Source organism: Ciconia boyciana, chromosome 6 (genome assembly GCF_034638445.1).
Source record: "Ciconia boyciana chromosome 6, ASM3463844v1, whole genome shotgun sequence".
Lineage (NCBI taxonomy): Eukaryota > Metazoa > Chordata > Aves > Ciconiiformes > Ciconiidae > Ciconia > Ciconia boyciana.
The window spans coordinates 12,852,743-12,867,681 of NC_132939.1; the positions used below are offsets into that span (position 1 = coordinate 12,852,743).

At 36.6% G+C, this 14,939-nt stretch overlaps 1 protein-coding gene across 8 annotated transcripts in view; it reads left to right on the forward strand.

The window, feature by feature from the left end:
- SBF2 (SET binding factor 2) overlaps positions 1-14,939 on the forward strand; it is a 287,512-nt gene that overhangs the window by 163,567 nt on the left and 109,006 nt on the right. For 7 of the 8 annotated variants that reach the window (XM_072863648.1, XM_072863649.1, XM_072863646.1 and 4 more), the window contains 8 exons: positions 331-463; positions 2,058-2,166; positions 2,895-3,008; positions 3,764-3,841; positions 6,204-6,317; positions 6,837-6,965; positions 7,727-7,825; positions 14,241-14,445. In XM_072863648.1, the coding sequence (XP_072719749.1) occupies positions 331-463; positions 2,058-2,166; positions 2,895-3,008; positions 3,764-3,841; positions 6,204-6,317; positions 6,837-6,965; positions 7,727-7,825; positions 14,241-14,445 (981 nt within the window). The remainder of the gene's footprint in view (positions 1-330; positions 464-2,057; positions 2,167-2,894; positions 3,009-3,763; positions 3,842-6,203; positions 6,318-6,836; positions 6,966-7,726; positions 7,826-14,240; positions 14,446-14,939) is intronic. The other variant, XM_072863651.1, reaches the window with a different exon arrangement.

Here is a 14,939-nt window from a genome sequence, read left to right on the forward strand (position 1 = left end):
CATTGCTGCAATTTGTGCTGAGAAGAGGAAATCCTTAAAAGTGGTATTGAAAGGAACATATAATACAATATATTTCAAATATGGCAATACATTCAGATAGTATTTTAGTGACCTGAAAAATAGAAAGGAAGCTGCACTAGTTAAATAAAAGATAGAAGAACTTGGGGTTTGGCAATTTATGCATTTATCATATGCTTTTTGAAAATTCCTCCAGAAAATGGTACATTTTAATGTAATTTTGAGTCTTCTTTTGGCACGTTGTTACAGTTCTTTATTTTCTTCTCTCTCTCTTTTTTTTTTTGTTTTTGTTTGTTTGTTTGTTTGTTTAAGGAATCCAAAATGTACTCAGCTTATTCTGTGCCGTGCTTACAGAAAATAAAGTTCTCTTTCACTCCGCAAGTTTTCAGAGGCTCAGTGATGCCTGTAGGGCTCTGGAGTCTTTGATGTTTCCCCTCAAATATAGGTGAGTTGAGTGATCTTTGAACTCTTTGACTAGTTTTATAGCTCATTTTATAACTTATATTACATTGTCCTTAACAAAAGATTTGTGCTATGTTTGTTCAAATAAGCAAAGGTTCTCATGATCATATATACAAGTTCTAGTCTGTACACATCATTGATAAAAATCTGATTGCATCATGACAGTGGAAACAATTAAAGGAGAAACATCCAACCTACAAATACAATAGAAACCCTACTCACAACATCAGTTGGATTGTAAAACTTGACAGTGATGATCCATGAGTAAATGCATGGAGAAGATATGGGTGAAACCTAATAACAGCCTGCCAACAAGTAAGAGGAGGTGCATGACAGGAGAACAAGAGATTGGGTTCATAAACCAAAACAGGGGAGAGGGAGGTTTCTCACTGGATGCAGGGAAAACATGTTTTATTATGAGGATAACTAAGCAGTGGAATAGAGAGCCTGTGGTCCTTCCACCCCTGTAGGTTTTCAGGACCCAACTGGACAGAGCCCAGGGCAACTTGATCTGGATTCAGTCTTGACCCTGCTTAGAGCAAAAGGTTGGACTAAGTGATCTCCTGAGGCCCTTTACAACCCAAAAGATTCTGTGGTTCTAAGATAGCATCTACATTAGCTTGTATCACAGTTTTAAGTCACTGACAAATGTCCACCAGAGAATGAATTTAAATTAACAAATTGATTCTCTCTAAAAAGCCACATCTGAATCCAGTGTTTTGAAATGGAAAACTTAATGTCAAGCTATTTGGCTTTTTTAGGAAGAAGACATCTAATTCTGACTCATCTGTTTTAAAAGATGCTTGTATTTTAGTAGCACATTTTTATTTAAAATATTTCAGAGATGGGCTTCATTTTAATATAGAATAGGAAGGAAAAAAATTGAAAGTGAGTTTTGGAATATCTTAATGCTGAAATAGTCATGAATGTAATTTTTTAATAAATATAAATTAGGTGTTGAAATGCTTTGATCAATTTAGATACAGATTTTCATGTTGCTCTGATGAAAACACTAAATTTTTTTAAATTGTCAAATCAAGTAAACAATATCTGAAATATAGAATTCTATACATAATGTTTGGTTGTCATTTCATTATCAAAGTGAAAGATTGCATTTAAAGATTTCTTACTAATGATATTTTACAAAAGGCTGAATTGTAGGTGGCTGGCCAAAAACTAGCCATCTTTTTAAAATGGAAGTATTATGCATAACTTTAATGTCCCTAGTTACCTAAAAGTTGCGGACAAATATAATGTCCATATAACATAAATGTAAGAGATATGGATAGTCTTTTCTTATTTTGCAAAATACTCTTACTTACAATAAATTGTAGACCCTATAATATAATAATTTCTGGAGTTTACATGACAGATGTTCTTTTAACAGCATGGCACTTTATAAAGAAGCATGTAATAAATACTTTCATCTTTTGTATTTTTAAAATACAGGTATTTATAGTAACTTTAATATATAACAGGAAGATTTTCATTTATTTATTTATTTATTCTTAAGAAAAAAAAACGGCCCTATAGGATAGTTGGGAGCTTTTATTTTATTTTATTTATTCTTTTCACAGTTATCCCTATATTCCAATTCTTCCTGCACAGCTATTGGAAGTCCTCAGCTCACCAACACCGTTTATAATTGGTGTACATTCTGTCTTTCGTAATGACATTCATGAGCTTGTAAGTATATCTACCCACCATATTCATAGTCACAGTGTCTTTTGTGATGTTTAGTTGCAGAGATTTTCTGTGCTTTGGAAATGTTTATATGAAGAATACATATACTTTTCAAATACTACTGTAGAAGGCAAGGCAAGACAATCAGGAGGAGAAAAAAGAAAAAGCATCAATTATTTTGTAAATACATTGAGACTATAAAGTAGAGGAGGGAAACAATTTTATTATAGTGCAGGATGGGAAGGAATGGATCCATTTCCAGCTTGGTCATGTATTTGTCCTGAGTTTGAACAATTAACAATTTTCAAATGTATCCTCAATTATTTTATTTTATCCTTACTTTGTAAGCACGTGCTTGGAGAAACTGAACCAGAGTTACAGAGGTACCTAGAAACATGTAATTTTACTTACGGTTGTCCTCACTGTGTCCTTTTGCAAACAGCCTGTTAGATCACTGAACACAGACCTGGAACATCCAGAAACAGAAGTTGCTTTTGAAAGTTTGGCCTAATTTCACTTTCTTTGGTTTACATTCATTTTTCACAGATAGATTCAGTAATATGAAGTATTGGGAGTATTTCATTTATCAAAAGCATTCTATGCATTAAAGTTAATACTGTTTTAATTTGTTTATTTTAACTTATGTGCAGATAATGAAATTTGGACTGTTGTGTTTTTAAACTATGCTCACAGTATACACTACCAATAATATTTTTGTTTGTTCCTTACAGTTAGATGTAATCATAGCAGACCTGGATGGAGGCACAATTAAAATTCCTGAATGTATTCATCTTTCTCAGCTGCCAGAGCCACTGTTGCATCAGACTCAAATGGCTCTTTCTCTAGTATGTTTTGATACAAACCTCATTTTCTATCCTCTCACCTGTTTTTAAAGAATGAAAAATGAATTTAAGTATTAAATCGCTTTCAAACACACTGGCAATATGAGATTTAAAACTACGATCCCTGCCAACATTGCTGTTTTTAGAAGAACTGATTATCTGAATTTAGAGTTAATATCATCAGTAATTTACTACTAAAATTTTTTTTTCACTGTTCAAGAGGAAGTTAGTGATTTTTCCTTCCTAATAATGATTTTTAATAAGAGTTCAACCTCAGTGTTTGAGCAGCATTGTTACTATTTGTTTTAGCTTCTTTTCTGCTTTCATAAATTCATTTCAACTGTACATTGCCTTGAAGTTTAACAAATGAATAACCAATTGGTCTTAAAGTTTATTTGTATGATGCCCCTGTATCAATATTCAGGAATGATTGATTCTACATCAAGGAATCACAAAAAAAATTAGTTCCATTTGTCTTTTTACTGTCATCGTCATAAGTTAGAAAACACCTTATTGGGAGGCTTCTAAACAACTAGCTCTAGCTCACTTATAGAAACAACTGCTAACTAGCTCACTTATAGAAACCTGAAGCTGAGAAATTAATCCCACCTTTATTTCCATAGTCTTCATAATTTAATTCAAGCTGTTATTTGAGGTACTTAATATCAGTGAATTTTAATTTGAGAAAGAAGAAAAAAATAATTTGTCCTTTCTTCAGCAAAATGAGGGGAAAAAAATTTGTTTAAAAAATTCTCTAGGTTTTGCATCCTGATTTGGAAACAGCAGATTATGCATTCCCTCCCCCACGAACAGCTTTATCACACTCAAAAATGCTGGTAAGATTTCTGTGTTATGTCTGACTTTCTTAAGTAGAAAACTGTTGAAATTTTAGTCTAACTTTCTTTTTAGAATTTCTATTTTGTGTTTTCTTTTCCATATCCTTTATAGTATTATTGGTGGAGCAAAGAAATGTCATTGGACTTTGCATTCTGCCCTCTAATAGCATTCTAATAGGTTAGAAGTTTTTATAAAACTATTTGTATTAATATGGAAGCACCTTATTTTCTTTTAATATTGCTGTCTGTTGAGTTAAATCTGTGCCTTCTCTGTTTTGTAGACCAGTAAAGCTGCAGAATTTTACATGAGTGGACAAACTGGTCTTTTTGTGTGTGTAAATGTTAAAATTAAGTTCCCTTATAGACACCTCACCCCACCCCCCCCCATCCCTCCCCCAAGAAAACAAAGTTCAGAAACATTAAAAATGTCATTCAAGATATAGATTTTAGAGTAAATATGAGTAAAGATAGAAGTGGTAACTGTGTCAGCAAAGCAGAAGTCACTGGTTTTACAACAATAATGATAATTATTATGCATTGTATGCTTGGACATATTGTGAAAGGAGTTGTATGTTTTAGCATTGGATTTGGCTTTAATGAATCTCAGCCTGAGTGAAACAATAGGTAATTGTCTATGCTAAAAACAGTTTGTAGAAAGTTTTCTACTAAAACCTAGTTAATTTAGATTAAAAGTAGTTGTGAAGCCATGGTAACTTAACAACTTGGTAAAGCTGCTGGTTTTAGCTTGTAGGAGTGTCTAGAATTGAACGTGAGTTGGTACTCCAAACTAAAATCCAAAAGCCAAAACAGTTTAAGAACTCACCTTGGGTTTTTTGTGTAGGTGTATTCAAAAATGTGAAACTCTGAAGTGGTACAATATATTTGTTGTTCTTATTTCTTGCTTTAAGATTGTTTTTTTTCATTGATGAAGGCAGATAATGTCATCCAGAGTTCATTTAAACTAATGTCAAAATTCAGCTAAGATGTCACTTTGAATGGTGAAGATATAAATTAATATAATTTTGTATCGAAATAAGAATTTTGATAAATCTGAAAGAAACGACCATGTTTTCAAGTGGTCCAAAAAGTCAGGGTACAAATTTACCCACTAAAATCCTAGAGAGCAGCCTGGACACAATGAAAATGAGAATATCTCTCAGTAAAGTGAGCCCTTACAAAATTAAGTAAGGAACCGATCATGTTCTAGAGAAGAAGAAAAGACATCTAGACATCTAGAAAAATATTCCAGTAGGACAGCTGTATAGAATCTTGTATATACCTAAACTCATTTCTTTAAAAACTCATTACAATCTTTAACTTATTTAGGTTGTGTGTGTTTGTTGATTGGCTGATCGGCTGTTTACCTGATTCATTAATCTAATATTCTTTGCTGCTTGTAACTTTTAAAGTTAGAGTTTGTTTTAAAAGTCCTTTGAGACACCATAAAAACCCGAGGTCATAAAACAATTTTTAGGACCTCTGGTTTTAAACGTGGCAGCAGTCTGAGTAGGTACCTGAGCTAAGATAAAATAACGTGGGCGGCACAGGATCTGATCACAGCCTTTAGTTGCATCTGGGCCAGCTGAAGATGTCACTGCCCCAAGTCTGCCCCCAACTGTTCACATAATTTCCATTAACCCGTGGATGTTCATCTAAGCACTCCCTTACTCATTTAAATCAAAATAAACCAGGACTTTAAAGATCTACTATGCTAAACTTTTTAAACTAACCCTGGCTTATTTTGGCTGCAGTAGATTGGCAAGTGAAGACATGAGTTGGAAGAGTCCTAGACAAGTAGCTGAGCAAACTTAGAGCAGTCTTCTCAGCTGGCAGAGCCACAGCAGATGACTATGGTGATGCTCTGAGCCAGGTTCCCTCAGCAGCAGCAATGCCAGCTTAGGCTGCTGTGGTTCCCTGCCACCCCTGCCCACTCCAATGGCACTGCTTGTGTAGTGCTGCAGAGCCACATTTATTTTAGGGAATAAATCCAGGCTAAAATACCCTCTTTCCTTTATTTAGTATCGGTTTTCTCTCATGGCAGTTCCTTCATGTGGTTCATCCCATGACCACCCCAACAGTTACAGTTGCATTGCCCAGAGGCTTCTGTGCAGGCATAGAAAAGAGCAGTAGGACTAAAGCAGTGGATATGTACTAAATCTATCATTGCCATCTCAGGACAAGTCAGTGAAACTGTAGCCTCATATAAGATAACTTCATACGTGTACACGTATCTCCACTTCGTATGCTACGCTGCTGCATTGTCTGGTGAATTTGTAGGTGTTTCTCAGATAGCTTTATACAAAGTGTGGAAAAGTTTAGAATATGAAAATGTTTTGACAGCATATTGAATTACTGCTTACAGGATAAAGAAGTGCGAGCAATCTTCCTTAGGCTATTTGCACAACTTTTCCAAGGATACCGGTCATGTCTTCAGCTGATCAGAATTCACGCTGAACCAGTAATTCATTTCCATAAGGTAAAAGAGAAGCAGTTATGTATATTAAGTTAGTATTCATTTGCATCACATTATTCCCATGAGCTTGCCTTTTGAACAAGTGTTAAAGTTTAAAAAAAAAATAAAATCTACATGTGATAAGCATATCATTTTGACATAGCACTATATCAATGCATTTTAGTGGGACTAATTGCAGGGACAGTGATGAAATGTGAAACAGTTAACATTAAAATTTAATACAAAGAAACGTTTGAGGAATCATTAAGGAATTTTGAAAACATATGTGTGTAATTAGAAAACAATACTTGAAAGTACTAGTTTTCTATTATTGCCTGTGAGATTTATAAAATGTGTGCATCAAACTTCCTGTTGCATCACTCCTGAATTTAGGTATGAAAAGATACTAAGTAACATAAAAGATTCAATTAGAAAGTACCACATATTACTATAAGCTGGTGAAAATGTTTAACTGCTAGTACATAAATGGTTGTAGTTTTGATACTGATAAAATAAATGCTTTTTCTTCTATCTTTATTGCAGGCAGCCTTCTTGGGGCAGCGAGGCTTAATTGAGAATGACTTTCTAACCAAAGTTCTCAATGGAATGGCATTTGCTGGTTTTGTGTCAGAGAGGGGTCCTCCTTTCAGAGCCTGTGATCTTTTTGATGAGGTGAAAACTGTTTCTATATTCCCAAGGAAATTAAAATGTACCTATGATATTTCAGCATGTGAAAAACTATTGAAATGCTTCTGAATCCTCCCTGTTTATTATACAAAGTTTATACTAAACTTCTCAATTCTCATTTTCTACTAAGCATACATTTCTAGCTTACTTCCATAAAATTATGCCCTGCTTATATTTATGAACTTAAACAGTTGTATAAATCATGGTAATGCCGTTCCTATTGTCAGGTTTGGAACTTCATAATGCATCACATGTGCTAGTACAGAATTATTTTGAGTAATTTAATTATATTCTTAGAAACATTGAAAAAGTAATTGAAAAATATTAAATTAAATACATACCCAACAGTATAAACTGGGACAAACATTTTTCTTTTAAAAAGTAATGCCATATTTTTACTGTGCTCGCTTTTATTTGAATGTAGAGTACAAATGGAGTTTGGTATTAATTCTGCGTAGTAGTATATATGAGAAATACGGATTGTGGTATTAGAAATGTTAAAGGAATGTATAAGGTACGTAGGACTTTCTGAGTTAGGTAGGACTATAAAATCTGGTAACAGGAGCTCTATAAGAAAGTGAAAATGTCTCATGTTCCAGAGCGTGACATTGCACATTTTTCAGTGTTCAGTTTTCTTTGCTGAATTTCAATTTAAGATTAATATTTCATAACTTAAATAGGAAAGAAATTACTTTTAGTTGCATTATCAACATTTTTATTCTTTTGTTGTTCTTGTTGTTTTAAAGTTGGTAGCCTTTGAAGTTGAAAGAATTAAAGCTGAGGAAGGTAATCCACCAAAAATGATAAAACATGTTAGAGAACTTGCAGAACAGCTCTTCAAAAATGTAAGTTTACTATACCTGCTGCACTTCTACAGTTGAGATAGTAACGTTAAAATTCTTATTTCTGAGATTGATACAGTATCTGAAAATGGAAATGACTGCTTGTGGTACGTCATCATCTGCATTATGACAAAAGACTTTGGAACTGTAGGTGTCACCAATTTTTTACATGTTAAGGAAGTTCAATATAGTAATATTGATTTATTAATGCTAATATTGATTTACATATAGCTACTGCTACTTAGCGTTCTATTTTCTTAGTGTGTATTCACATAATCTTTATAAACTGTTATTTTCTCTGCTGCAACCTGTCCGTGCCAAATACATCTCTTTTCTTGCCTCTCAACACTTTTCCATATGAAAACTGTACATCCAGTTTGGCATAATGTATACTTTCAGCAGATCTTTCCTGCTGTGCAACCCTGTCCCCAATATTTGTGTGCTCAGAAAGCACTCTTATTTCATTTCTCACAGCCTGTTTCTTGGACTCTTTAGGTTTCCTGGAATACCATTTCCAGTTTCATTCTTGCCTTCCTATCATGCCTTTATGTTACATGGTGCTTTTCTAAAATCTCTTACCATTCCATTAGCTTGGTTTTTTTGTTGTTGTTTATTTCTTTCTTTTTTGGCATCAGCTAATCTCCCTCCCCCTCAACACTTCCTGTCGTTGTTCAGACTCCACAGAGCAAGATCTATTACACAGTCAGTTAACACCTTTATCACCCTTTCTCTTCTATATCCCACTTCCCCAAAACTATGATTTACATGTACACTTCTATTTAAAAAAATCACAAGAATTACTAAGTACTGCTAAGTTCCAGGGTGTTTTGGGGATGGGGAGGGGCCTTGGGTTGTATGTGTCTTTTTTTTCCAAAATGAGTTGCCTTTAAGCATTTTGTCAGTGTCAATGCAATCTTTGTTTGGGGTAAAATTAGTATCATCTCCATAGGAAATCCAAATCTTTACAACCAGTGCATTCAACAATCTTTTGTGTCAGTAGATTTTGGATGGAAAAATACATCTATATATTTCAAGTAAATGGAATGTGTGAGTAGTAAGGGGTGTGAAATGAGGTTAGTCTGGCTTTAATATTGTCCTTCGTTGCAGAATTTGTGTGTCTGTCTTCAGACACACTTATTCACTGAGTCGCTCCATCTCTCTTTTCCTCTGAAATTGCCAAATGACTGTTACACTTTTTTTTGAAGGAAAGAATTTATGCACATTTTAATCTACCTTGTTGACAGTAGAAGAGAGAGCAATACATCTTTGTGGACTAAAACCATTTTACATTTAAAAATGTGTATGAAATGTTTCTTGTCCATGTGTGGTGTAGCATACTTATTGGAGTATCTTAACACCAAGATACTGGAATATCCTCTCACTGACACTTCAGACTTATGATAAGAGAATGTATGTTGTGGAAAATTAAGAGAAACATCAGGCATCAGAATATTTGTTACATAGATTCATTTCATCTATGAGATTTCATCTGTAGTAAAATATTATTTATTCCATGGTATACCTCCTCATCCTATAGTGTTCTCTTAACAGTAAGTACTGATGGAATAATCTTCTATTAAGAGCTAAAATTAAGTTATTAGAAATAAAAAATTCTGAATGAATATTAAATTCTCTACTACTAATTTAATAGTGGTGCTGTATATAGCAACAGGCATTTTCCAAATTCAGGTCTCTCTTTGAGGTTAATGCTGTCAGAAGGTATATTAGTTGACAGTTCCGTGACACTCAGAACTGTTAGTTTCATGGGAAAGCCAATGGGCAATATTAAAGTAAACTAATCTGATTCGTTTTGATCAGATGGCAAAGATGAGTGAATTCAAATTTGGGGAAGATATAGCAGAAAAAAATGAGCAGTATTGCACTAAAGATTCTTTAAAATCAATCTGTCTTTTAAAAGTTTTGATTTCCCCAAGAGCTAGGGCTGTAATGTTATAAGCATATGATTATTGTGCTACTATCCCATAAATATTGTGCTGCTCCTCATAAGTCTTGTTCTCCAGACCCTTCACCAGCTTCACTGCCCTTCTCTGGACACGCTCCAGCACCTCAGTGTCTTTCTTGTAGTGAGGGGCCCAAAACTGAACACAGTATTTGAGGTGTGGCCTCACCAGTGCTGAGTACAGGGGCACGATCACTGCCCTAGTCCTGCTGGCCACACTATTTCTGATACAAGCCAGGATGCCATTGGCTTTCTTGGCCACCTGGGCACACTGCTGGCTCATGTTCAGGTGGCTGTCAACCAGCACCCCCAGGTCCTTCTCTGCCTGGCAGCTTTCCAGCCCCTCTTCCCCAAGCCTGTAGCGTTGCATGGGGTTGTTGTGACCCAAGTGCAGGACCCGACACTTGGCCTTGTTGAACCCCATACAATTGACCTCGGCCCATCGATGCAGCCTGTCCAGGTCCCTCTGCAGAACCTTCCTCCCTTCCAGCAGATCAACACTCCCGCACAACTTGGTGTCATCTGCAAACTTACTGAGAGTGCACTCGATCCCCTTGTCCAGATCACTGATAAAGATATTAAACAGAACTGGCCCCAATACCGAGCCCTTGGGAGCACCACTTGTGACCGGCCACCAACTGGATTTAACTCCATTCACCACCACTCTTTGGGCCCGGCCATCCAGCCAGTTCTTTACCCAGCGAAGAGGACACCTGTCCAAGCCATGAGCAGCCAGTTTCTCCAGGAGAATGCTGTGGGAGACAGTGTCAAATGCTTTACTAAAGTCTAGGTAGGCAACATCCACAGCCTTTCCCTCATCCACTAAGTGGGTCACCTTGTCATAGAAGGAGATCAGGTTGGTCAAGCAGGACCTGCCTTTCATAAACCCATGCTGACTGGGCCTGATCACCTGGTTGTCCTGCACGTGCCGCGTGATAGCACTCAAGATGATCTGCTCCATAACCTTCCTTGGCACCGAGGTCAGACTGACAAGTCTGTAGTTCCCCGGATCCTCCTTCTAGCCCTTCTTCAAGATGGGCAAGCCTCTAGTTGTCTGGGACCTCCCTGGCTAGCCAGGACTGCTGATAAATGATTGAAAGGGGCTCAGTGAGCACTTCTGCCAGCTCCCTCAGTACCCTTGGGTGGATCCCATCTGGCCCCATAGACTTGCATGTGTCTAAGTGGTGTAGCAGGTCACTAACCATTTCCCCTTGGTTTATGGGGACTTCATTCTGCTCCTTATCCCTGTCTCAGGGGACTGGGTACCCAGAGAACAACTCGTCTTACTATTAAAGGCTGAGGCAAAGAAGGCATTAAGTACCTCAGCCTTTTCCTCATCCTTTGTCACTATGTTTCCCCCCACATCCAATAAAGGATGGAGATTCTCCTTCGCCCTCCTTTTGTTGCTAATGTATTTATAGAAACATTTATAAAACATTTATAGAAACATTTATAAAACATAGAAACATCCCTGCATAACCTCCAGACATCCTTGTGGTCCTCCTGAGTGGCCTACCACTTCTTCCAAAGGTCATAAACTCTTTTTTTTTTTTTTTTTTTCCTCCTGAGTTCCAGCCAAAGCTTTCTGTTCAGCCAGGCTGATCTTATTCCCCACCAGCTTGTCTTTCAGCACATGGGGATGGCCTGCTCTTGTGCCTTCAAGATTTCCTTCTTGAAGGCTGTCCAGCCTTCCTGGACTCCTTTGCCCTTCAGGACTGCCTCCCAGGGGACTCTGTCAACCAGTCTCTTAAACAGGCCAAAGTCTGCCCTCCGGAAGTCCAAAGTGGCAGTTTTGCTAACCTCCCTCCTTACTTCTCTGAGAATCAAAAACTATCATTTCGTGATCGCTATGCCCAAGATGGCCTCCAACCATCACATCACATCTCATCAGTGTTATGATACTAAATTACTCCAAAGAAGATGGTGAACATTTGTATTTGTTTTCTAGTGGATATAGATCCTTTTTAGAATGAAAGAGCCTATAAGTGAATGTGCATATGTGCAACTTTTCAGTTACATTCTTTCTTAAAAGCAGTGTCAAAACTAATTCATTTTAGTCTTTCTTATGATGAGACTTATTTATGGCATTGTGATTGACCTGCTACTTCACTACCACTAAGTCAATGACTTAATGTATTTAAAAGTCAGATTTTTAGTAGTTATGCATACAGCTGTCTTTGAATAAAGCACTGTGATGAGTAACATTGCTTCTGTAAGTTATGCCTAGACCTGCCTGATTTTAAACTCACTGCATGACATATTGTGACATCTTCTTCCTCGGTTTAAATAGTCGTCATATTGTAGCCATGCCAGGCTAGATACATATGAGAAACAAGGTTTGTTAGGGAGAGATAATGTTTGTATTAGTCTAGCTGGTACAAGTGGAAAACGTAGACAAGTTTTTGGCACATACTGCTTCAGTAGTTGAAGACACTAGACCTACACTCCTAGTAGCATATACAGCTGAGATTAGGTTTGTGATGGCCAAGATTAAAGTAACTCTTTCTGTATCTTTCCTCTGGATCTGTCTTCTCCATGAAATGGAATGTGGAATAGTTATTCTCCCTTTCTGGCTTTTTCTGTTATATGTCATCTGTTAGCCCCTGCTGAGATTGTGTTCCCTTTCCCTGCCTTGCTGCTTCTGGCATCTGCTGCTTTTATCCCCCTAGCTAGATTATTCGCTTGTTTCATTAAACTTTTTTCTGCAGAGAATTTGTATGGCTAAGTAGCTGGTTTGTTTTGACTGCTGTTTTTCAAGTTGATGCATTTCATCTCCTTGTTGCCTTTTGCTCCTGTAAACGAAAGTATCAAGCTAGCTCCTGTTTACAAGTTTTATTGCAAGCTAGTTGTGCTTGTACAACAGAAACCTAACTGATTGAGTAGCACTCTTTGGCAGTGGTACATAGCCAGTAATAAGTAACAGCATAGAGTCAAATTGGATAACAGTAAATTCAAAACATGATTAATGATAACCCCTGGTATATGAACGAAGAGATTAAAATATCCTGTTTTGTTTGATTGATTGTTACACTTCTCAAGACGTGAGATGTGATCCTGTGAATGGTGGTAGAATCCTTGTGGAACATGTAGATCTCAGCTGTATTTTGGAAAAGGTACAACCTGAAGCTAAAAAAAACCCAATCAGGAAAGATGATTAACCATTTGAGGAAAAAATTAAAAGAAATAGTGAATTTTCGTACCTCACTCTCTTCAGGATATCTTTCTGGAAAGTGTATTTTAAACAAGCTGAAATCAATGTGGATGCAGTTGAGTGAAACTTAGTGGTTTGTGATGTACATGGTCTGTCCAGTTGCTGAACACCAAGAGGCAGAAGATGCATGTCCGCATATAGGAACACACATTGCACTGATACTGCATCTGGTATGGACAAATGCCAACAGAGCTTATCTACATAGAGCAAGTCTTCAAATATCCCACATACAGTCACATCTCCGTTGTATGGTACAGGGCGTATTTTGTTAATGTCTTCAGTATTGCAGTATTGCATGATAATGTTGAGATCAAGACAAACATAATAATTACATAGTAGCAGATGCAGCAATTATTTTGGTAAAACAAGTCAGTGTTCTTCAATGTGAAACTGATTTTTTAATTTTTTTAATTCTGAAGACCTCTGCAAGAAAACCCAAAAGCAAGGATAAAAGCTTTCTTTGGGGCTGCTTATTACATTTTCTTTTAAAGAAAAAGAAAACAAAGACCATAAGAGTGAAAAATCATGTAGGCAAACATTTATTTTCACAGTGGAAATTCTACAAGTTTTGCAACGATAGAAGTCTTTTCTATCCTTTGAGAACGCCCCAAAATCTGATGTGACAGCTTTTTTACTTTCCTTGTAGTTTAGGCCTGTCATTTACTCTCTTTGATCACCTGTACTAACTTTTTTCACTTTTTTTTAGTGCAAACAGTGAGCTGTGTGACATATTTTTATAGGACATACCGAAGATAGAAAATTGGTCCCTAATGAGGGACGGCCATAGTTTGATACAACATGGTATAAAAATGAATTTTCACTTCGTAGTCTTGATCAAGATGAGAATATTTCTCAGTACTCAGTGAAGAGATTATATGTTTTAATATTCTTCAACCCTCTCTAATTAAGAGGTTGACTGTCAAACTTCCTATTCAAGTCCTAAATATTCATTAAGCTGCATAAAATCAACTTAAGTTAAGCGGTGATTTTCTTTTGCTCTCTTTCTTTTTGAATTTTGCATGTTGACAGAAATGATTTTATAAAAGCCTTTAACAAAGTTGAAGTATTACAGATAATGAATCAAGGGTGATATGAATATGAAACATGATATTAGTTGGCTGCATTAGATACTTGGCTTCTTAATCTTTCAGGTATGACAGATACACAAAACAGCAATAAAATTGGATGAGACAAATGGGAGCACCACGTAATACATTTGTGTATAACCTTTTGCTTGTGACCTGCAGGAGAATCCCAATCCCCACATAGCATTCCAGAAAGTGCCGCGGCCCACGGAGGGCTCCCACTTACGGGTTCACATCCTCCCCTTCCCCCGGATCAATGAGGGCCGGGTGCAGGAGCTCCTCCAGGAAGGCCTCGCAAGGAGTCAGGGTGCCCCCACTGCCACCCGGGGGGACAAGAAGTGTGTCGTTCCAGCGGGTCCCCCTGTTGGTATGTTTACTTGTTCCCCAACTTACCTATTTGTCATCCTATCTCATGAGTTGAATGTATAATTAGCATGGCTGCAATGCGTTGCTCCCAATTTCATGTTAATAAAGTATTTTTAGTGACTGTAGTAAACTTCAGTACATAGACTTGCCTGTTTGCCTTTGCGATTTTAAAAGCCCTTTAGCACCAGCCTTTACTAAGAAGTCAAACATCCAGAGTGTGAGTGACTTAATTACTAACAACAAAAAAAGATTTGATCTGAGTTAGATTGAACTATTAAATTAGATACTGTCTACTCATCTAGGTCTGATGAATATCACCAAAGGTTACTTGTAGGACTGGCTGAACCAAGCTTTGAACTGTTAGGGTTTCTCCTTTGACACTAGTGGAAGACATGTAAATTACTGGAAAAAGGCAAGGAACAAACATAGCATCTGTCTCAAAATAAGTATACCTATATTTAAATATAAAGAACAGATGTAGACATTGTAGGCCTG